We start from the raw sequence: 24,680 nt of genomic DNA, 5'->3' as shown, positions 1-24,680 counted from the left end.
CAGCTCAGTTTCCACCTCATTTTGTGGGCAGTGTGCACATAGCCTGTCTTCTCTTGAGAGCCAGATCTGCCTACGGCGGCTTTTCTCAATAGCAAGGCTATGCTCACTGAGTCTGTACATAGTCAATGGTTTACTTAATTTTGGGTCATTCACAGTGGTCAGGTATTCTGCCCCTGTGTACTCTCTGTTTAGGGCCGAATGGCATTCCAGTTTGATCAGTTATTTTGTTAATTCTTTCCAATGTGTCAAATAATTATATTTTTGTTTTCTCATGATTTGGTTGGGTCTAATTGTGTTGCTGTTCTGGGGCTCTGTGGGGTCTGTTTGTGTTTGTGAACAGAGCCCCAGGACCAGCTTGCTTAGGGGACTCTTCTCCAGGTTCATCGCTCTAGGTGATGGCTTCGTTATGGAAGGTTTGGGAATCACTTCCTTTTAGGTGGTTGTAGAATTTAACGTCTCTTTTCTGGATTTTGATAATTAGCGGGTATCGGCCTAATTCTGCTCTGCATGCATTATTTGGTGTTTTACGTTGTACAATGAGGATATTTTAGCAGAATTCTGCATGCAGAATCTCAATTTGCTGTTTGTCCCATTTTGTGAATTTTTGGTTGCTGAGCGGACCCCAGACCTCACAACCACAAAGGGCAATGTGTTCTATAATTTTAGCCAGATTCTAATTGGTAGGTCGAATTTTATTTGAAATGTTATGTTCCTTTTGATGGCATAGAAGGCCCTTCTTGCCTTGTCTCTCAGATTGTTCACAGCTTTGTGGAAGTTACCTGTGGCGCTGATGTTTAGGCTGAGGTATGTATAGTTTTTTGTATAATCTAGGGCAATGGTGTCTAGATGTAATCTATATTTGTGGTCCTGGCAACTGGACCTTTTTTGGAACACCATTATTTTTGTTTTACTGAGATTTACTGTCAGGGCCTGTCATTGAACTATATTCCAGGTGACTACCTCATGAAGCTGGTTGAGAGAATGCCAAGATTGTGCAAAGCTGTCATCAAGGCAAAGGGTGGCTCCTTTGAAGAATCTCAAATATAAAATATATTTTGAGAGGCAGAATTTTTTTTGGGTTGCTACATGATTCCATATGTGTTATTTCATAGTTGTGATGTCTTCAATATTATTCTACAATGTAGAACATTTGTAAAAAATAAAGAAAAACCCTTGAATGAGTAGGTGTGTCCAAACTTTTGACTGGTACTGTATACGTTTTTGCTGTTTGTTCTTTGTTATAGGTCCAAAAAGATTGGAGAAGTGGTTTATCCACACATCTCCGTTTTGGATAGATAACTCTTTGTGTTGTTGTTTGTTTAGAGTTTTCCAATTTTCCCAGAAGTGGTTCGATTCTATGGATTCTTCAATTACATTGAGCTGATTTCTGACGTGCTGTTCCTTCTTTTTCCATAGTGTATTTCTGTATTGTTTTAGTGATTCACCATAGTGAAGGCGTAGGCTCCGGTTTTCTGGGTCTCTATGTTTTTGGTTGGATAGGTTTCTAAATGTCTTTCTTAGGTTTTTGCATTCTTCACAGGTCTGAACTGAGGGGGCCTATATGCGGTGTGGTCATGGTTGGTTTGGGGGGTATTGATTGGTTGGGGTGGGTGTGTGGATGTGGCTGGTGGTCTGGATATAGGTCCTCAAGGCATGGGGTGGGAGGAGGGGGTGGGGGGAAGGAGGGTCTGGGAGAATGTCTCGCTGGTCTGGGCTGGGTGTCTGTTGATCTGTTGCTTCTGTGTAAGGTGTTGGGGCAGCGTTTGGGGGCGATGTCCTTTAGGGTCCTGGCTAAGGTGGGCACTGCTGCTTGTCTCTCTGTCTCTCTCTCTCTCTCTCTGTCCCTCCCTCTCTCTATCTCTGTCTTCCCCCTCTCTCTCTCTCTCTTTGCCCCCCTCTCTATCTCTGGCCCCCCTCTCTCCACTTCTCTGTACCCCCTCCCTCTCTCTCTGTCTCTGCCCCTCCCCTCTCATATGTTCCTTCACCATCTCATACATTTCGTTTTTTTGTATTGTTTTTAAAGTTGCATTTGTTACAGCTCTTTTCATAGGGGGGATTGTGGGATGGCAGTTTACCAATGTCACCCAATTGGTAGATGTGTTGGGTATCATGAGCAACCATTATCTGACTGTCATTTTGCTCTGTCTGTTTGTCTGTCTGCCTGTCTGCAGGGTGCGGCTAGAGGCGTTCTCCGACAACAGTGGGAAGCTGCAGCTCTCCCTACAGGAGATCATAGACTGGCTGACGGCCAAGGACGAGGAGCTGTCGGAACAGCTGCCCATAGGGGGCGATGTGGGGGCCGTCCAACACCAAAGGGAGTTCCACCAGGTACTGTGTTGGGCCCCTTTAAAAAACGACATCACACAAACACGCCAAACTAGTATATAATCAGGATGTTCTTGTAAGGCAGAGCTCTCCAACTTTGTTCCTCAACCCTTGTGTAGGTTTCCAAGAACAGGGTTGGAGAGCTCTGTTGTAAGGCGAACCAACATTATTTTATTCCCAGTATCTTTTGTGGCACTAAGGACCATGAGTATGATCCTTTGGTTCCAGTTTCTGTGGCTTCTATAGGACTGAATGAGTGGACTAATCGGCAGATACACAGTAATCAGATTGTGCTATAGTTAGAAATTCCTTGAGTGGAACCCATCGTTTGTGCCGAGCTGCAAGAATGTGTGTTAGAATTACCATCCAGTTGAGTTGTATTGATCAAACGAATGCAACGGCACCTAACCCTAACCCTTCACAGTTTCTCCCTAGAAACTCCTTAGTTACCTGTTTGAAATGAATAGGACCACTAGGCTATGTTTCAGTGCTGTGACACTATCCTTAGTTTAACCTATTCGTCTGGTTATCCATTAACATTAAGGATAGAGGGTAAGTAGTTAGATAGGAGTACATACCTCATCCCTCCGTCCCTCCATCCATCCCTTCTCAGCGATTTACCTACTTTCATTTAGCAACCACTTTCATTTGAGGCTCTCTTAATTTAGCCATGTATCAAAATAACAACTCTATTTCAGCATTTAAGACTCTGGCTGTTATCTGCAGGAGAGATCTGAGGCAACAAGATGTCTGTGGTGTGTGTTAAAGCCGCCCAGTGGTGAAGCTGTAAAGATACCCCAAACTGCCGTTAAGTAAGAAGAGTGCCTCAGCTGAAATCTTTTTAATTGACTGACATGTTAAAAAGCCCCTGCTACTGTGTGAGAGGGGAATGAAACTGGTTGAAAGCTGAGAGTAGTGGAGCCAAGCAGATGAAGGGTGCAGAATATAAGATGGGGAGAAATAGTCTCTCACATTCAGGGGCTTGTTCTGCACTCCTCCTCATTCTGTGGCAGAACATTGAGAAAATCGTTCCTAGCAATGGTTCCTGGGTTGTTTATCCATTTCCCGGGAAAAACACCTCCATTCGGTGTGAGCTCTCCCCCGAACACAAACAGGCAGGCAGGAAGGCACACCCACACACACACACACACACACACACACACACACACACACACACACACACACACACACACACACACACACACACACACACACACACACACACATATATATACACACACACATATATATATATACACACACACACACACACACACACACACACACACACACACACACACACACACACACACACACACACACACACACACACACAGAGAGAGACAGATACACACCATAATTGGTCATGTACTACAGCAGAATGCTCTTTCCACCTTTGTTCCAATTTTCTGTGCTGTCAGAGTCTCTGAGGGGGGAGAGTCGTATTGACAGTGATAGTGGTCCTCCCCCTCCTCCCCCTCTCCTCCCTCTCCTTCCCCTCCACCCCGACCAACTGGCACTGTGAAATCCACTTCCCAATTAACAGGACACAAACCATCCAGTCACACACCATCTCTATTTCTCTATCTCTCTCTCTCTCTCTCTCTCTCTCTCTCTCTTTCTCTTTCTCTCTCTCTTTCTCTCTCTCTATCTCTCTCTATCTCTCTATCTGTCTCTCTCTATCTCTCTCTCTTTCTCTCTCTATCTCTCTTTCTCTCTATCTCTCTCTCTCTCTATCTGTCTCTCTCTATCTCTCTCTCTTTCTCTCTCTATCTCTCTTTCTCTCTATCTCTCTCTCTATCTCTCTTTCTCTCTCTCTATCTCTCTCTCTTTCTCTCTCTCTCTATCTCTCTCTTTCTCTCTCTCTCTCTCTTTCTCTGTCTCTCCCTCTTTCTCTCTCTCTCTCTCTCTCTTCTATCTCTCTCGCTTTCTCTCTCTTTCTCTCTATCTCTCTCTCTTTCTCTCTCTATCTCGATCTCTGTCTCTCTCTCTAATGTTATGTTTCCCATCCTGCTGATTCTGTTACTCAATATGAACCAGTACGAATCAGTAAGAACCAGTATGATCTACTGTGAAAAAACTGTGCCAAAAACTATGTCCCCCTCCTCTTCTCTCCTCCCCCCTCTTTCCTCCCCCGTTTCCTTCCCCCTCCTCTTCTCTCCTCCCCCCTCTTTCCTCCCCGTTTCCTTCCACCACCACTTTTCTTTTCTCTATGTCCCCATTTTAAATGTAGTATTCCTTTATAATCTATCTAAGATGTTCCCACTCCCCAAGCGCACCATTGCTCTAAAACCTTTTCGACAAAGTGGAGAGTGAAATTGCATTGAGTTTTCTGTGGAGAATTACAGGGTTTTAAGAAATGAGAATTATTGATCTTAAGTAGATTTATTCTGCTGTGTTTTGGTATGTAGGGATGTGTCCCTTTCAGTTTGTGTGTGTGTGTATGTGTGTGTGTGTGTGTGTGTGTGTGTGTGTGTGTGTGTATTCTTCGCTCTAAGTATGTGTGTGTGTAGTGCAGAATCAAATCATCTACAGAACAGAGAGATGATGAAAGCTGGATATGTCTTCTGTGTTGTGAGAAAGCTCAGTGTAATGGGGTCTCTGAGGGCCCCAAACATAAATGGGGGACTGTCAACATGTTTGGAGGGGGTAATGAAACCATTTCCTCAGACTTTTCCGTCTCTTCCAGCATGCATAATGCAGCCTAATCGGAGCTGAAGTCTTTATTTTGAATGTTCCTTCAGCTAATGATGGAACCTCTCAGTGTGAAATTTAACTGGAATTAAAGTTTTAACGCAGCGGAGGCCTGAGGGAGGGAAGATACCCCCTCCACCCCAATTCCTCCCAGGGTAGCAACCGTTCCCTGAGAAAAATGAGAAAAGCGAGGTAAAATCCTACTTTCCTTAGTAACCTCAGCAGGAAATCTTATGAAGAACCACAGCTCCTGCACAGATCAGATTTTTTGCGTGTTTGCTTAGCGTCAGTTGTATTTGTCAGTTCAGCGGGGCTTCGTAATTAATTCAGTCAGCAAGGAGGGATGCTGGTGTTATCGGGGAATGACTGGCTGCGGTTGTGGGGTTTAATAGGCACTGAAAGACAGTCGCTGCTCGCCACGGGGGAAAGTAAGCTTGTAGTCTAGCAGATTTCACATAAAAAAAATGGTAATCTCTTCATATACTAAGAGGATCGCGCCTCTGGCTTTTCCTAAATAAGTGACATGGAGGGAAGAAATATATGTCACTCTCCTACTGTATTAATGAATGAAGATTCAAGTTTTTACCTAGTGTAGATGAGTAGTGAATGGAGATTAGGGAGAGGCTGGTTGACGCTGACGGTGTGACCCAGAGGGTTCTCAGAGCCCCGTGGGCCTCATGGTCAAAAGTATAGCACTATGTAGGGAATAGGGTGCCATTTCAGGGGCCGTCTTGGAGTCATTCATTCCATTGGGGATATGTTGGTTTCTAAACCTGAAGTAGAAATCTGGATAATGTGCGTGTACTCAGGCAGTTTAAGGTCTCCATGATTTACATGAATAGAGTTGCAGGAACGAGCCAGGAGGAGCCAGCCTCTCTAGCTAATTGGCTGATCTTTGTGAGGAGGCCAGCTGACCAATACTCTGTGTACTCCTGGCCTTCTATTCTTCCATAGGCTCTCACAGCCCTGAGACAGTAGTACAGAGTGACAGGCAGTCCTACGGGGCCCTGCCAGTGGCTCCTCGCTGTCTTTATGCGTGTGTGTACCAACATGTGCATGTCTGTAAAGAATGTTCTTGTCTACAGTGGGGGGAAAAAGTATTTGATCCCCTGCTGATTTTGTACATTTGCCCACTGACAAAGAAAGGATCAGTCTATAATTTGAATGGTAGATTTATTTGAACAGTGAGAGACAGAATAACAACAAAAATATCCAGAAAAACGCATGTCAGAAATGTTATAAATTGATTTGTATTTTAATGAGGGAAATAAGTATTTGACCCCCTCTCAATCAGAAAGATTTCTGGCTCCCAGGTGTCTTTTATACAGGTAACGAGCTGAGATTAGGAGCACACTCTTAAAGGGAGTGCTCCTAACCACAGCTTGTTACCTGTAAGAAAGACACCTGTCCACAGAAGCAATCAATCAATCAGATTCCAAACTCTCCACCATGGCCAAGACCAAAGAGCTCTCCAAGGATGTCAGGGACAAGACTGTAGACCTACACAAGGCTGGAATGGGCTTCAAGACCATCGCCAACCAGCTTGGTGAGAAGGTGACAACATTTGGTGCGATTATTCGCAAATGGAAGAAACACAAAAGAACTGTCAATCTCCCTCGGCCTGGGGCTCCATGCAAGATCTCACCTCGTGGAGTTGCAATGATCATGAGAACGGTGAGGAATCAGCCCAGAACTACACGGGAGGATCTTGTCAATGATCTCAAGGCAGCTGGGACCATAGTCACCTAGAAAACAATTGGTAACACACTACGCCGTGAAGGACTGAAATCCTGCAGCGCCCGCAAGGTCCCCCTGCTCAAGAATACATATACATGCCCGTCTGAAGTTTGCCAATGAACATCTGAATGACTCAGAGGACAACTGGTGAAAGTGTTGTGGTCAGATGAGACAAAAATGGAGCTCTTTGACATCAACTCAACTCGCCGTGTTTGGAGGAGGAAGAATGCTGCCTATGACCCCAAGAACACCATCTCCACCGTCAAACATGGAGGTGGAAACATTATGCTTTGGGGGTGTTTATCTGCTATGGGTACAGGACAACTTCACCGCATCAAAGGGACGATGGACGGGGCCATGTACCGTCAAATCTTGGGTGAGAACCTCCTTCCCTCAGCCAGGGCATTGAAAATGGGTCGCGGATGTGTATTCCAGCATGACAATGACCCAAAACACACGGCCAAGGCAACAAAGGAGTGGCTCAAGAAGAAGCACATTAAGGTCCTGGAGTGGCCTAGCCAGTCTCCAGACCTTAATCCCATAGAAAATCTGTGGAGGGAGCTGAAGGTTCGAGTTGCCAAACGTCAGCCTCGAAACCTTAATGACATGGAGAAGATCTGCAAAGAGGAGTGGGACAAAATCCCTCCTGAGATGTGTGCAAACCTGGTGGCCAACTACAAGAAACGTCTGACCTCTGTGATTGCCAACAAGGGTTTTGCCACCAAGTACTAAGTCATGTTTTGCAGAGGGGTCAAATACTTATTTCCCTCATTAAAATGCAAATTAATTTATAACATTTTTGACATGTGTTTTTCTGGATTTTTTTGTTGTTATTCTGTCTCTCACTGTACAAATAAACATACTATTAAAATTATAGACTGATCATTTCTTTGTAAGTGGGCAAACGTACAAAATCAGCAGGGGATCAAATACTTTTTTCCCCCACTGTATGTATTCAAATTAGTGTATACATGTGTGCGTGTGTATGCGTCATTTATGTATTATAATGAGCCCCTGCATGTTGTGGGTGTACTATGCTTTCATCTTTCTGTGGGCCCCTGTCTGTCCTGTCTGTCTCCAGGTCTTCATGGAGGATGTCAAGTCTCGGGGGCCCTTCATCTACTCGGTGCTGGAGTCTGCCCAGGCATTCCTGACACAGCACCCCTTCCAGGAGCCCGAGGAGACGCTGCCCGACGGAAAAGGTCTGGCCACCCATGGACACCCCACTCCACCACACACCCCCCCCACACACACACACCACCACCACCCCCACACACACACCCCATCCCACTCTACCACACACACCCCATCCCACTACACACCCCACTCGACCATGCACACCCACCCCACCACACGCACCACACCCTACCACACACCTAAATCAGACGTGAGTAGTGAGAGCAGAGAGAAATATGGAGTTCATTAAGTTGGTCGCCAGCAAGTGTGTATCCACCATTAGGTCTGATTAGCAGCTACCTGTCCTGCTGTATCAGAGTGGATCAGAGGATGTATGTTTGGGGAGAGCAATTGGGTCGGGACCAATTAATCCAGTTCACACCATCTGGTCAAATCAATAATGCAGCATTCTAGGCTTACTGCCCCCTCCTTCCTCCCTCCCTCCCTCCCCCACCCAGCATCCTCTTGCTCTCCATCGCTTGTGGCAGGCATGGGGAAAAGACAGGTGGTGAACTCTATCTCTGCCCCCAACAAAATGTTTCTCACGGTTTCCCCCTCTTCCTTTTTTTTCAATGCTGGTGGTGGCAGGCATCAGCACTAACACTCCCTCTCTGACCCTCCAACACTCATAACACTCCCTCTCTGACCCTCCAACACTCCCTCTCTGACCCTCCAACACTCATAACACTCCCTCTCTGACCCTCCAACACTCATAACACTCCCTCTCAGACCCTCCAACACTCCCTGGCTCCCACCCTTATTACTCATTCTTTCTCCCTAGTTTCTTTCTACTGATGTTTGCACACATTGAGTCTAACACTATCTCTGCCTGGCCGCCCATTCCCTCACCCCTTGCCCCTCTTCACCATCTCATCCCCCTCCAGAAGTGTCTCCGAGGAAACGGATCCTGAACGTGAGTCGCTCGGTGTGGAAGCAGGCCAATGTAACCAGTGACCTGTGGGAGAAGCTGACTGCCCGCTGCGTGGACCGACACAGGTCAGATATACCACACAGGCCCACTCCATTGGGCTACAACATACTCATGATTGTGATTGGCTAGATATGTTTTTTACCCTGCCTATGCTCAAATTTCATTGGGTCTGTATTTTGTCAGCATTGTGCACCACCTGGCAGTTAAAGGAAAATGCTATGACTGAAATAAGGCTAGGTTGGGGACTTGGGGTTAATGCGCAGGTATTAGGGTGATTTGTTGGGTTGAAGTTAACGGGTTAGTGGCTAAAACTGAAAATGATGTTGTAGAAAATAACTGTTGTAGTTAAATAGTTGTGTGTGTGTCTCAGGCACATGGAGCGGACCCTGGAGCGACTGCTGCAGACGCAAGCAGCCATGGAGGAGCTGGCGATGGCCCTGGAGCAAGCTGAGGGCGTCCGGGATGCATGGGAGCCTGTAGGGGACCTCTTCATCGACTCCCTGCAGGACCACATTGACGCCACCAAGGTACAGTTGAAGTGGGAAGTTTACATACACTTAGGTTGGAGTCATTAAACTCGTTTTTCAACCACTCCACACATTTCTTGTTAATTAACAAAATATAGTTTTGGCAAGTTGTTTAGGACATCTACTTTGTGCATGACACAAGTACGTTTTCCAACAATTGTTTACAGACAGATTATTTCACTTATAATTCACTGTATCACAATTCCAGTGGGTCAGAAATGTACATACACTAAGTTGACTGTGCCTTTAAACAGCTTGGAAAATTCCAGAAAATGTCATGGCTATAGAAGCTTCTGATAGGCTAATTGACATAATTTGAGTCAATTGGAGGTGTACATGTGGATGTATTTCAAGGCCTACCTTCAAACTCAGTGCCTCTTTGTTTGACATCATGGGGAAATCAAAAGAAATCAGCCAAGACCTCAGAACAAATTTGTAGACCTCCACAAGTCTGGTTCATCCTTGGGGGCAATTTCCAAACGCCTGAAGGTACCACGTTCATCTGTACAAACAATAGTATGCAAGTATAAACACCATGGGACCACGCAGCTGTCATACCGCTCAGGAAGGAGATGCGTTCTGTCTCCTAGAGATAAACGTACTTTGGTGCGAAAAGTGCAAATCAATCCCAGAACAACAGCAAAGGACCTTGTGAAGATGCTAGAGAAACAGGTACAAAAGTATCTATATCCACAGTAAAACGAGTCTTATGTCGACATAACCTGAAAGGCCGCTCAGCAAGGAAGAAGCCACTGCTCCAAAACTGCCATAAAAAATCCAGACTACGGTTTGCAACTGCACATGGGGACAAAGATCGTACTTTTTTGAGAAATGTCCTCTGGTCTGATGAAACAAAAATACAACTGTTTGGCCATAATGACCATTGTTATGTTTGGAGGAAAAGGGGGAGGCTTGCAAGCCGAAGAACACCATCCCAACCGTGAAGCATGGAGGTGGCAGCATCATGTTGTGGGGGTGCTTTGCTGCAGGAGGGACTGGTGCACTTCACAAAATAGATGGCTTCATGTGGAAGGAAAATTATGTGGATATATTGAAGCAACATCTCAAGACATCAGTCAGGAAGTTAAAGCTTGGTCGCAAATGGGTCTTCCAAATGGACAATGACCCCAAGCAAACTTCCAAAGTTGTGGCAAAATGGCTTAAGGACAACAAAGTCAAGGTATTGGAGTGGCCATCACAAAGCCCTGACCTCAATCCTATAGAAGATTTGTGGGCAGAACTGAAAAAGCGTGTGCGAGCAAGGTGGCCTACAACCCTCACTCAGTTACACCAGCTCTGTCAGGAGGAATTGGCCAAAATTCACCCAACTTATTGTGGGAAGCTTGTGGAAGGCTACCCAAAACGTTTGACCCAAGTTAAACAATTAAAGGCAATGCTACCAAATACTAATTGAGTGTATGTAAACTTCTGACCCACTGGGAATGTGATGAAATAAATAAAAACTGAAATAAATCATTCTCTCTACTATTATTCTGACATTTCACATTCTTAAAATAAAGTGGTGATCCTAACTGACCCAAGACAGGGGATTTTTACTAGGTTTAAATGTCAGGAATTGTGAAAAACTGAGTTTAAATGTATTTGGCTAAGGTGTATGTAAACTTCTGACTTCCACTGTACGTACAGTACCTGCGTGTGTGTGTCCGAAATATTAAGCAAGCTGTGTGTGCTTAAAATAGTAAGCTGTGTGTGTCGTACCTGCCTGCCTGCCTACGTGGTTGTGTGTGTCGTGCGTGTGTTTGTGTCTACCCTCTGCCTCGCCACCAGGACCAGACAAAATCTGTGGATGTCGTTTCCCCCAGAAATGATTTGAAGTAAAAAAAAAAGACATAGCAGTGGAATGGACACAGATGAAATAGTGCCTGAAAACACGACTAGATCCAGCTGTATTGATTAGATATGGAGACAAAGCTCTGAAGTTATTGATAAAAAAACTACTTAGAAAATTCCCTCTTGCTACGCTCACTAATTTATCAGCTGTAAAGAGTCTCCTCCACTGTGCTGTCTAGATGGCTGTAATTTCACTATCATTATGGAGGATCTGTATCTCTACCCTTCTGCTCTCCTAGCCCTGTTTCTGTTATCATTGGAGCTCTGTTAGTATTGACTAAATGTGGGTTGAGTGTTTCTGGGCGATTTGATTTTGAGTTATTTTATTATTATAGTATCCTGCATCATCAGGATGCCCAGCCCACTTGGACTTAAAAGACACTCAAATCAAATCAAATTGTATTTTTCACATGCCCCAAATACAACAGGTGTAGACCGTACACTGAAATGCTTACTTACAAGCCCTTAACCAACAATGCTTTAAGAAGTTTTAAGAAAAAAAAGTGTTAAGTAAAAAATAGATAAATAAAAAATAAAAGGAGAAAATAATTAAACAGCAGCAGTAAAATAACAATAGCGAGGCTATATACAGGGGGTACCGGTACAGAGTCAATGTGCGGTGGCACCGGTTAGTCAAGGTAATTGAGGTAATATGTACATGAAGGTAGAGTTAAAGTGACTATGCATAGATAATAAACAGAGAGTAGCAGCAGCGTAGAAGAGGGGTCTGGGTAGCTCTTTGATTAGATGTTCAGGAGTCTTATCGCTTGGGGGTAGAAGCTGTCCTGGTAATCCATCAGGCCCTGCGGCCTTGTGAATGTTGACCTGTTTAAAGGTCTTATTCGCATCGGCTACGGAGAGTGAGATCACACAGTCGTCCGGAACAGCTGATGCTCTCATGCATGCTTCAGTGTTATTTGCCTTGAAGCCGAGCATAAAAGTAATTTAGCTCATCTGGTAGGCTCGTGTCACTGGGCAGCTCGTGGCTGTGCTTCCCTTTGTAGTCTGTAATAGTTTGCCAGCCCTGCCACATCCGACGAGTGTCAGAGTAGCAAAATAAAATGTCATATACATACATACATACATACATACATACATACATACATACATACATACATACATACATACATACAGTACATCCATCTATCCGTGAATACATACATAACAAAAATAAAAACAATTGTTTTGGTTCAATAGGCAATAGGCACTGACCTGTGCAAAAAGTACACAAACTGTCCCTTTAAGAATGGGGTGGGGTTCTTTGAACAAAGAATCACCTAGCAGGAACAGCACCATCTACTGGTCAGACCCTGGTCTACCAGGATGCAGGATGGGACATAAATCCTACAATTTAAATTACACATTTCTCTGAGAATACATTACATAGGATGAAGAAACAATACTCCGAGGCACAGCTCCATACTACTCATCAGACATAGAGAACTGATACATATACTCGATGCTGTGGTGGGATTGGCGTGGGGTGTGCGGGGGTCTGGGTGTGGCTTTTGACCACTTCTTTGGATTCATCATGTCTTACTCATTGTTAGAAAAAAGTTTGGTCCAAATTGGATGTTAGGTACTATAATTATTGAATATTATATGAATCCTATAAATTAGAATGGCCAATTTGGGTACAATCAATTCGCTTAATTTATCAGAGATAAATTTATATTTCAAGAAAATAATTTTTCCCGGAATGCTCATCGTATCTGTTTCTAAAAAACAGAAACGATTTCAGAACAATCTGAGATGTTGGGTGTCATGGCTTGCTGAAATACGACAGACGACCCCAGAGACATGTTGATATTACAGATGGGAGCTCAAGTCCCCTCAGTTGATTGGCCGATGTTGAATTCCCAGCCAGTTATTTGTTTACTTGTTAATACACAGTGTTTTGTCACTGTCTTGACCATGGCAGGCAGGGCTAAATTAACATGGCTCTTCATTACGATGAGAGAGAGAGAGAGAGAGAGAGAGAGAGAGAGGCACTTCACAATGATCATGTAAATGTTTGCCCTGCTGTCAGTGCCAGCACATGTTCCTTGTTTTACTATGTCAGCAGGCTCTGTCTGTCTGTAGTGCACACACATATGAACACACATGCACGCATATGAACACACACATCCCTTAGATCATTAGTGCTGTTTGTTCTGGGTTGATTTGACTCTTAAGTTGCGTAAGCCATGAGTGATCCCTGTTGTATCTCTCCCATGGTGATGATGTATGTGCGGGCAGCTGCTCCAATACTAGGTCCACAGCCATAGCAGAGTGAGTCTAGTGCCATTAAACTCAGTCAACGGAGGAAAGGAATTGAGCATGCATTGTTAATTTCTCATTCTTTGATGAACGTTATGAACCAAAAATCAATTGATTTCCATAATCGACTGAGTTGAAATGGAGTTGACCCGAACCGTGCCAGCACTATGTACCATGTGTCTGTCTATACCAGCACCATTTACCATGTGTCTGTCTATACCAGCACTATGTACCATGTGTCTGTCTATACCAGCACCATTTACCATGTGTCTGTCTATACCAGCACCATGTACCATCTGTATGTCTATACCAGCACCATGTATTACGTGTCTGTCTATACCAGCACCATGTACCATCTGTATGTCTATACCAGCACCATGTACCATGTGTCTGTCTATACCAGCACCATGCACCATGTGTCTGTCTATACCAGCACCATGCACCATGTGTCTGTCTGTACCAGCACCATTTACCATGTGTCTGTCTATACCAGCACCATGTATTACGTGTCTGTCTATACCAGCACTATCTACCATGTGTCTGTCTATACCAGCACCATTTACCATGTGTCTGTCTATACCAGCACCATTTACCATGTGTCTGTCAATACCAGCACCATTTACCATGTCTGTCTATACCAGCACCATTTACCATGTGTCTGTCTATACCAGCACCCTTTACCATGTCGTCTGTCAATACCAGCACCATTTACCATCTGTGTCTGTCTATACCGGCACCATGTACCATGTGTCTGTCTATACCAGCACCATCTACCATGTGTCTGTCTATACCAGCACCATTTACCATGTGTCTGTCTATACCAGCACCATTTACCATGTGTCTGTCTATACCAGCACCATGTACCATGTGTCTGTCTATACCAGCACCATTTACCATGTGTCTGTCTATACCAGCACCATTTACCATGTGTCTGTCTATACCAGCACCATTTACCATCTGTATGTCTATACCAGCACCATGTACCATCTGTGTGACTATACCAGCACCATGTACCATCTCTGTTTGTCTATACCAGCACCATGTATCATCTGTGTTTGTCTATACCGTCACCATGTACCATCTGTATGTCTATACCAGCACCATGTATTATGTGTCTGTCTATACCAGCACCATGTACGATGTGTTTGTCTATACCAGCACCATGTATTATGTGTCTGTCTATACCAGCACCATGTACCATGTCTGTCTATACCAGCACCATGTATTATGTGTCCGTCTATACCAGTACCATGTGTCTGTCTATTCCAGCACCATGTACCATGTGTTTGTCTATACCAGCACCATGTATTACGTGTCTGTCTATTAGCCTCTAATTCTCTCTCTCTTTCCTCCCTCCCCTGCTCCCATTCGTTCTCTTTCTCCCTCTCTCTATTGCTCTCTGCCCCTCCTTTCTCCTTCCCCCTCTTTTCTCCTTCTCCTCTTTCTCTTCTTCGCTCCTCCCTCTCTCCCTCCCTCCCTCTTTCCTCTAGTTGTTTAAGGAGGAGCTGACTCAGGTGAAAGAGGGCATGAAGCACATCAATGACCTGGCTCATGAGCTGGCCATCTCTGACGTCCATTTGTCCATGGAAAACTCCCGCTCCCTGGAGCACCTCAACAGCCGCTGGAAACTACTGCAGGTAACTGGACCCCGCTCAACCACCTCCCACAACATCCATATAACCTTCCCACAACCTCACCTCAACATTGCCTCAGAATCCCCTCAACCTTTCCTTCAACTCTCCCTTCAACTTCCCCATAATACCCTCGCTCATAACTTTGTGTTATATTAACTTCACTTCATCTGTGGTCATTGCACAACCTCAACCTTCCCACATCATCTCTTCAACCGCCACGTAACCTCCCCACAACCTCAACCTTCCTACAACATCTCTTCAATCTCCTCACAACCTCCCCACAACTTCAACCTTCCCACATCTCTTCAATCTCCACACAACCTCCCCACAACCTCAACCTTCCCACAACAATTCTTCAACCTCCACATAACCTCCCCACAACCCCAACCTTCCTACAACATCTCTTCAATCTCCACACAACCTCCCCACAACTTCAACCTTCCCACAACATCTCTCAACCTCCACACAACCAATTGTCCTTTAATCTGATCTTCCATGGTTCACCACAGACCACATCTATGGTCTATCTGAGGTCACTGCACAAGACATCTCAAATCACATAAAATCTAAGTTTATTCCTCACATACACAGTATACAGCACAGCAGATGTAAACGGTGTAGTGACATGCTGACTTGCAAGCTCTCCTCAACAGTGCAGTACAAATATCAGTATAAAACCAATTGGTCTCTTTATTCTGATAGTCCCATACAGATGCTCTACTGATGGTCTTACCATCAACAAACTACCTGTTGATAAGAAACTGCTTGCTAAGGTTACGTTAGGGTTAATGCTAGGGTTGGGGTTAGTGGATAGTTAGTTGAAATGCTGTTGACAATTACTGAACATCTACAAATGATCTTCTTGGGACTGTCCAAGTGTTACCAAAAAAATGTAAAGTCAAATACCAGCTGACAGAGTTTCTTGCAGTATGGCTCAGCAGTGTGGGGGTTGAAGTTACAACTGTGTGGGGGTTGAAGGTACAACTGTGTGGGGGTTGAAGGTACAACTGTGTGGGGGTTGAAGGTACAACTGTGTGGGGGTTGAAGGTACAACTGTGTGGGGGTTGAAGGTACAACTGTGTGGGGGTTGAAGGTACAACTGTGTGGGGGTTGAAGGTACAACTGTGTGGGGGTTGAAGGTACAACTGTGAGGGGGTTGAAGGTACAACTGGGTGGGGGTTGAAGGTACAACTGGGTGGGGGTTGAAGGTACAACTGTGTGGGGGTTGAAGGTACAACTGTGTGGGGGTTGAAGGTACAACTGTGTGGGGGTTGAAGGTACAACTGTGTGGGGGTTGAAGGTACAACTGTGTGGGGGTTGAAGGTACAACTGGGTGTGGTTTAAGCGTATCCGGAGCTTTGCCTTGGCCCCTCTTCTGTGCATCAGTTTAAAGTGGCTGCAACAAATTATGAATTTTGTCTCCTGAGTGAAAGCTATTGGATTGTTCTGAGGGGAAAGTGGCGAGGATGGCAGTGTAGTACATGGCGTAGTGCGACACCCCTCAGCCTTAGGTGTCCCGCTTGTGCCTGATCAGCTAGCTTTTGAAGTTGCTTGATCAGATAAGATGCTTGAGGAGTGTGGTTGCGTGTTTGTGAGGTCCCGAGTTCACGCCAGGTAATTGCCGAATCGGGAGGAAGTGGTACTCGCTAAGCAAGCAGCGTGATGTCCTTTATACCAGGAGTCAGCAAATAAGGCAGGGCTCTCGTATTTATGAACTTTTATTTATTCAGGGTACCCCAACTGAGACCAGTGTCTCATTTATAATGGTGCCCTGAGGACAAAAATTACATCAATACAGCAACAACAAAAAGATAAAAACTACAAGACAGCTATAAATACATTACATCAGGTCATTACAACAAGTTATAATAATAAACTGAAACAACTGCACACTTCAGTGAACTCATTTAACAACAGTTTTAAACTGTTCTATTGGCACCAGGGAATCCAGGTGTAATTTGTTTTGTAAGGTATTCCATAACTGGTGCGTTAAAACTAAAGGCGGATTTACCGAACTTTATGGAGACAAGCGGGATCTCAAGAGTTCACCAACCCTGCGAACGGATTGGGTATCTCATATTTGTATATTTCAATAGGGAATTGAGTTTTGTTAGACGCTTGTGGAGCTGAGCTTTGGAAACAAGAAGGGAGTAAGGAAGTGATCTACGGGACTTCAGTGAGGTCTGGCCAACCTTCTGATACAGGATGCAGTGATGAGTATTAAAACTGTCACCTGTAGTAAAGCGAAGAGCGCTATGGTAGACAGCCTCCAAAGGTTCAAGAGTGGTGGCTGCTGGTGTTACCATAGTCAAGAGCTGTACAATCTTTCTCTCACTCTCTCTTTCTCTCACTCTCTTTGTCTCACTCTCTCTTTGTCTCACTCTCTCTTTCTCTCACTCTCTCTTTCTCTCAATTCAATAATTAAATTCAGTGATTAGTCTGTTGCCAAAGCAAGAACACTGCAGCATATTGAATGCCCCCCTCCCTCTCCCTCTCCCTCTCTCCCTCTCTCTCTTCCTTCCGTCATTCTCCTATTGAATAATATGATGCTAAATGCTAAATCCATGTAATTTGAGTAACATCTGTTACTGCTCCTCTGTCTCCACTGACACAGATGTAATGCATTTTCAAGGCTGATTCTCTAATATTTTTCTCTTGAATAGTTGAATCTTTCTGCTGTGAGAGAACCTCCGTTAGCCTAGCAGTCTAGCAGTAGCAGCGATAGATGGTGGTCAGCTGCAGTGTTGGCACAGTCATCTCCACGCCGCATTCAAACGGATCCAAATTAGTCCAAAGCAATCTGCGTACGACTTGAGTGCATCCTGCCCAGCCGTGTGTATGCTGAGCGGTGGTAATGTTCTCCTCTCCATAACGCTAACTTCTCATTACAGCTCGTTGGGCTTGTACCTAGGGATAACTGTGCCTCTCTCTCTCTCTCTCTCTCTCTCTCTCTCTCTCTCTCTCTCTCTCTCTCTCTCTCTCTCTCTCTCTCTCTCTCTCTCTCTCTCTCTCTCTCTCTCTCTCTCTCTCTCTCTCTCTCTCTCTCTCTCTCTCTCTCTCTCTCACTCTCACTCTGTGTGTGTGAGTGGATTTAGTGCCCTTTGTTGGTGGAGACGTTTCGACATCCTCTGACAATGATTTATACGCTCAATCGAATACCTTGTAAATAAACCAGGATTAGTCCTCAACAAATCCCTTTTGGGACGGCCACATCGACAAAACACAACATACAGAGACAATGAATGACACAACTTATTTTCATCAACTCAAATCCCTCTGGCTTGTTGACGTGTGTATGGGTCCACCTTCCCCATTCCTCCGCCCCCACACCTCTATTCCCACACACGGAGCTTACTGTGAAATGACTGTCCTCGTTTGAACAGAGCTGAACAGAGCAGAGTAGATTCCGTGTCGTCTGTCCCTACCTGACGCTCTTCAAAGTGCTAAGGCAAGGTGGCAGGGGAGGTGCGTCAAAGTTTCCTTTTTTCCGTAGCACTATTTAATTGCCAAATGAAGGATGAGGGAGGGAGGGAGGGAGGGAGGGAGGGAGGGAGGGAGGGGGTGTGTGCGTAGGGGGAATGAGACAAGATGGAGACGGTTCCATGGTGCTCTTGGATTTCTCCCGTGCTCTGTGTGTGTGTGTGTGTGTGTGTGTGTGTGTGTGTGTGTGTGTGTGTGTGTGTGTGTGTGTGTGTGTGTGTGTGTGTGTGTGTGTGTGTGTGTGTGTGTGTGTGTGTGTGTGTGTATTGTATAAGTGTAATGTAATGTAAATGTGTGTGTCGCCTCGCAGGCCTCCATTGAAGAGCGTCTGAAGCAGCTGCAGGATGCTCACAGAGACTTTGGTCCTGGATCCCAGCACTTCCTGTCCAGTAAGGGCTCCTCTCCCTTCATTTAAAGTTGGCACTGGGTGCCGTGCCACACTGTACCATTCCTGTATAGGGGCTGGGGGGAGGAGGGGGTGGGAGGCTGTAAATTAGGGTGTGTGTGTGTGTGTGTGTGTGTGGGGGGGGGTTGTTAGAGGGAAGGGGGTTACAACATGGTTGGTCACAGTGTAAGGTTGTGTATGAGGACGTGTGAGGCTGTGGTGTCTGGGTTGGGCGTGGAGGGGGCAGGCTTTGAGCCTTTATCGGCCACTGAGTCACAGCAGCAGTAGTGAGATAGAGACGCTTCCGTGGTTCTCTTTGATTGGTTTGATTTTGCCCATGCTGTGTGTGTGTGTGTGTGCTGCTCTGTGATGGTGGTATAATATGAAAAGGGAACTCCTGCCGTCCTCAGTCCCCCCAGCTCTGCCACAGTCACGCTGTGTAAGGACTGTCATGCTACTGGGGCTGAGCTGGTTCTCCCCGCCTGTGTGTGTTTGTGTGTGTCTGTGAAGGTGTGTAGCTGCCTCACCGAGTACTATGTCTATCGTGACAGTGTCCTTGTGTCCACGTGTGTGTGTGTGTGTGCGTCCAAGCGTCTCCCTTTATCTCCCATCCATCCAGTCTAGCATATTCCAGTCCCAGCTAGCTTTGCCCCTCTAGCTAAGCTTACAGCTAAAATGCTACATTGACCGGGTGTGGGACTCCTTCACCTCCCATTTTCCGTTAGCCTTTACCAACAATAATCCTCTCTGGGACTAGACACAAAAGGCTGCGTTTACCGTTTCAGCTTCAGTCCATCTATTATGTACTGCAGCTCTCCCTCTGAATGGTCACAGACTGTCTGGATCCACGTGGCCCACATCCCAAATGGCACCCTATTCCCTATGTAGTGCACTACTCTTGACCAGAGACTTATGGGGAATAGGACCTAAGTAGGGAATAGGGTGCCATTGGGGATGTGAACATGGTCACTGGTTATGTGCAAATGGCTTTTCATGCTTGATGTGCCTTAGCGATTGATTTTCCGTTACAGGTTCAGTGCAGATACCCTGGGAACGTGCCGTCTCGCCAAACAAAGTGCCCTACTACATCAAGTAAGTCTGAAGTATTGAGTCACTGTTCAGATGGCAGTATTGAGTTACCAGCAGACACATTCATAAGGTATCCCTAGAAAAAGTCCCTCCTGAACACTTATCTATTTACTTCATCAATACTCCATTGTCCCTGTCTGGGCTGTGTTTATCTTTCAGCTCTGAGGTGTCTGCTTGTGTATTTGTGTATGTGTGCATCCATGCGCGTGTATGATGTATGTGTACTGTGTGTGAGTGTCAGCGTATCTCTTTTACAAACAAGGGGGTTTATTTTCTTAACCACTGCTGTTAGCCCTTGTGCCCCCTCCCTGCCCCCACCTGCTGCCTGACTATTAATTCTTATGGGCTGTGTAACTGTGCCACTGGAGGGGAATATCTGACGGGCACTCTGTTGGGCACCTAATCAATCCAACAGTCTCATACAGGTAATGACGGGCGTTGGAGTTGCCCCCGGGTCCTGGCAAACTTCCTGCTTGGGGCTCGCTCATTTATTTAGCTGAGCGCGTCAATTATTTATTGGCTATCGTTTTTTCCAATGGTACATTTTCCTTTTCCTGCGCTGCTCCTTGTGCTATGGGCTGGGAAGGTAGAGTGTTAGGGTAGGTTGTCTGTTTAATGACGTGTAGAGACAGTAGCAACTCTCTATGTGAAACCTCTTACATGTCCGCCATACACTGCATTTTTAAAGTATTCAGACCCCTTCACTTTTTCCACATTTTGTTACATTACAGCCTTATTCTAAAATTTATTAAATCGTTTTTTCCCCCCCTCATAAATCTACACATAATGACAAAGCAAAAAGAGGTTTGTAGAAATTTTTGCAAATGTAATAAAATAAAAAAATATATCGGAAATATCACATTTTCTTAGCTCCGTCAGTGCAGTAGCGCTATAACTGGTGCACAGTGAAGGGTGAGGAGTGATCGTAATGGAACATTGGTCCTACTGTCTTGTTGCTGCTTTGTGTCTGACCTTTACAGGTCCGTAAGGTCATAGTTGGAAACTACATCCACCAATTTTTCACAGTTGTGTTTTCATCAGACATGATTGTTTATAGGTACCTTCATATGTGTGTAAAATAATTATGTTGTCAGATTTTTACTCATAGATTTTAGATGTGTGTGAGAGTGTTTTGTTGTTGTTGTTGCAAGCCGATATATATCCGTTGTTTAGCTGGAAGGGAATGTCCATATCCTGTGTATTTGATGTGATATGTGGTTGTCTCACCTACAGTAGCTATCTTAAGATGAATGCACTTACTGTGAGTCACTCTGAATAACAGCATCTACTAAATGACTCAAATGTCAAACATAAATGTTTTACATACATATCATTTTTTAAATTATTATTAAATATTTATGTCACAAATGTATAATTCGTAAATTTCTTTGTAAAAATGTCATTTGTTACATTTGACTGTGTAAAACCTAGCAGTTCTACTTATTTCTCTGAGAGTGAGGCAGATATATACCATTTAGCAGAACAATACATGATTATTTGTCTCTCTGAAATGAAACCATCAAGTGATAGATTTTAAACAAATGCATGGCTGTCGTTGAACAACCCCATGCCATGATTATATAGTGAAAAAACACACCAATCTCTTTCATCATTTCTTTAAACAATAAAAGCTCATTTAGAACATTTCTGAAAATGGATATATAGCGTTTTGGAATGAAATTCTTCACCGTCCTTACTTTCTCCCTTGTTACCCACTTTACTCTTGTCTAACTCTGTCCTTCTCGCTCTCCCTCTCTCCCCTCTCCTCTCTCCCTTCCTACTCTCCCTCAGCCATCAGACCCAGACGACGTGCTGGGATCATCCAAAAATGACAGAGCTGTACCAGGTGTTGGGTAAGATAAAGACAATGAAAGAGTTAGGCCCTTACCGTGCACCTCCGCAGGGCCTCCAGAGGCCCGCAGAGCCCCTGCCACCATATCACCCCGTACCTCATTAAGGGCCCATATTTCAGACAACCCCCAAGACCGACGACACCATTCTCATTAACCTGCGGGAACAATTTGACGGCTCTGTGATTGCTTTTGCCTACATTTCATTTTAATCAATTGTTATTAAACAGCATCGGGTGGCTATTATTAATGTGATCTGAAGGGGGGGGTGTTATCCACACACAGACAGACACACCGACAGACAGACTTGCTATGAGGCATTGACGGAGCGGCATTATGAAGCAACATGGCCCCTGCTAATGACGCACTGATGGGCTGATAAACACAGGGAGGATGAGAGCAGACGAGTAGGATGTCCTTGCCATCATTTAACTTTTGATTTTTTTTCTCTCTCGCTCTCTCTCTATCTCTCTCCCTCTCTCCTTTCTTCATTAGCGGATCTGAACAACATCAAGTTCTCAGCGTACCGGACAGCCATGAAGCTGCGGCGGGTGCAGAAGGCTCTGAGATGTACGTATTGTGTTTGTCATGCAGGATAATTGAGTTACGTGAGGGGGGGTAATTAGCCAAGGTCATGTGGATGAGTGAGGCATAAATGCGTGTGTGCCCCCTCCAGGACCAAGCGGAGTAGCTTTATCTTCCACAGTCCAGACGTCTCCTCCTCTCCTCCCTCCATCCCTCCCTTCCCCACGCTCTGGCTCCCCCTGACCCTGAGTCAGCCTTGTGGCCACGCTTTACCACAGGGGGCTGCTCACATCCTTTTTCATGCTCTCTCCATTCACACTCTCGCTTTCTCTCCATTCAACTCTCCACCCCTCTCCGTCCCTCCGACACAGGGAAATGGCCTGCGAAATCACAGCATGAATGCACTGCAGAAAACGCTGTCTCTTTCTCTGTCTCTCTGTTTTTCCCTCTCTAGCCCTCCTCATCCTGTTCTGGTCTGCTAGTCTGTGTCATTAGGAGAATGTATTGCCAGGCTGCCATAGTAACTACCAAGTCTCCTCTCTCTATCCTCTCTCTCTCCTTTCTTTCCTCTCTCTCCCCTCTCTCCTCTCTCTCTATCCTCTCTCTCTCTCTCTCTCTCTCTCTCTCTCTCTCTCTCTCTCTCTCTCTCTCTCTCTCTCTCTCTCTCTCTCTCAGGGTTGGGAGAGGAGAGGAGATGTCTCTCTCTCTCCCTTCCTCTTTCTAAGTATGGATTGAGCTCTATAAAAGTCCATCTAAAATGCCTAGAAGTGACTCCTCTCCCAACCCTAACCCACTCCAGCCATCTCCTGTGCTCTGCCACCTCCTTATCTCCCTATCCAATCACATTTGTCATTAGAGGACACCCTCTTATCTCCAGTCCTCTGCCCAGCCTGGGATGGCCATTCAAATTAGTTTAGAGGAGCAAAATCTAATTTGGGTTGGCGCTCTCGCAACATCTGTCAGCGCTTAAGTGGGGGGGAGAAGGTGAATAAGCACTCTCTCCTTCACTCTCCTGTCCCCTGGTGGGGTGTGTGTGTGTGTGTGTGTGTGTGTGTGTGTGTGTGTGTGTGTGTGTGTGTGTGTGTGTGTGTGTGTGTGTGTGTGTGTGTGTGTGTGTGTGCGTCCATCCAGTGGACCTGCTGAGGCTGGTGAGTGTGGTGGACGTGTTCAGGGAGCAGGATCTGCAGCATGGGGAACATGTGATGGATGTGGTGGAGATGATCCAGGCCCTGACCGGCCTGTATGAGAGGCTGGAGGAGGAGAGGAGGGCCATCGTGGTCAACATCCCTCTCTGTGTGGACATGTGTCTCAACTGGCTGCTCAACGTCTACGACAGGTACAATTGACCACTGCTGACCTTTCACCTTGACCCCTTGCCCCCTGACCCTAAACCTTACATGGCCTCAACAAAACCAGGTCATGTTTTTTTAACTGGCTGCTCAATGTGTCAATGTCTCGTGGACGCCACTGATAGCACATAGCAACACATTACCTGACCGCGTATTATCTTTGAGGGGTTTTGGGTTCAGACATAAAGTTTAATCCTCACCTAATTAGTGACTGTTCATGCCAGGTGTGTTGTTAGCTACTTGTAAGTGCCACTCTAAGCCAATGAACCAAATAAATCTGTTTTTGTCAGTTCTGTTTCATATGCAGCTCTGTTTTATCTGGGACACTCTATCATTGACATGCCAATATACCTCTCACATATCCTTGGCCAAATTCACCCTGTCTCCACCTCGCAAGTATAAAAACCTTTTCCCACAATCAAGGACCATCACGCTCTGCTACTCCAGTGCTCGGATTGGTCGAGAGTCCTCTCAGCGGGGCGTCTCGTTGGTGAAGTAGGCTGTGTGGCTGGAAGGCTTCGTCGTGAGTAAGATTACAGAGAGGCTGTAGCTCAATCAATCTGGCAGGCGTCCAATCAGGGCAACTGAGACCCAGCAGAAGCATAAACTGTTTCATTCTGATTGCCTGTCTCTCTCTGTCAACTGCCAAGCCCTCCACAGAATCCCAGAGGCGCAATTCCCGGCGAACATGAAAAAAAGAGAGAAAAAAGAAACAGCCCCATTTTTTAAATAAATGCCATTAATGTATTTTGCAGACCTTAACTACCTGCTGCTAATAAATAAATAAACTAAAGTAAGAAAAAAGTAACACAATAAAATAACAATAACAAGACCGAGTCAATGTACGGGGGGTACAGCATAGTCGAGG

At 45.3% G+C, this 24,680-nt stretch overlaps 1 protein-coding gene across 2 annotated transcripts in view; it reads left to right on the top strand.

Moving 5' to 3' along the window:
* LOC106611717 (dystrophin-related protein 2) overlaps positions 1–24,680 on the top strand; it is a 237,994-nt gene that overhangs the window by 124,034 nt on the left and 89,280 nt on the right. For both annotated transcript variants that reach the window (XM_014212218.2, XM_014212217.2), the window contains 10 exons: positions 2,172–2,328; positions 7,838–7,958; positions 8,817–8,928; positions 9,234–9,390; positions 14,991–15,137; positions 18,925–19,003; positions 20,031–20,091; positions 21,880–21,941; positions 22,434–22,508; positions 23,595–23,799. In XM_014212218.2, coding sequence (XP_014067693.1) covers positions 2,172–2,328; positions 7,838–7,958; positions 8,817–8,928; positions 9,234–9,390; positions 14,991–15,137; positions 18,925–19,003; positions 20,031–20,091; positions 21,880–21,941; positions 22,434–22,508; positions 23,595–23,799 — 1,176 coding nt within the window. The remainder of the gene's footprint in view (positions 1–2,171; positions 2,329–7,837; positions 7,959–8,816; positions 8,929–9,233; positions 9,391–14,990; positions 15,138–18,924; positions 19,004–20,030; positions 20,092–21,879; positions 21,942–22,433; positions 22,509–23,594; positions 23,800–24,680) is intronic.

The sequence above is a fragment of the Salmo salar genome, chromosome ssa09 (assembly GCF_905237065.1).
Source record: "Salmo salar chromosome ssa09, Ssal_v3.1, whole genome shotgun sequence".
NCBI lineage: Eukaryota > Metazoa > Chordata > Actinopteri > Salmoniformes > Salmonidae > Salmo > Salmo salar.
The sequence above is the reverse complement of the archived record's forward strand: the minus strand, read 5'-3'. Positions and strand labels throughout refer to the sequence as shown.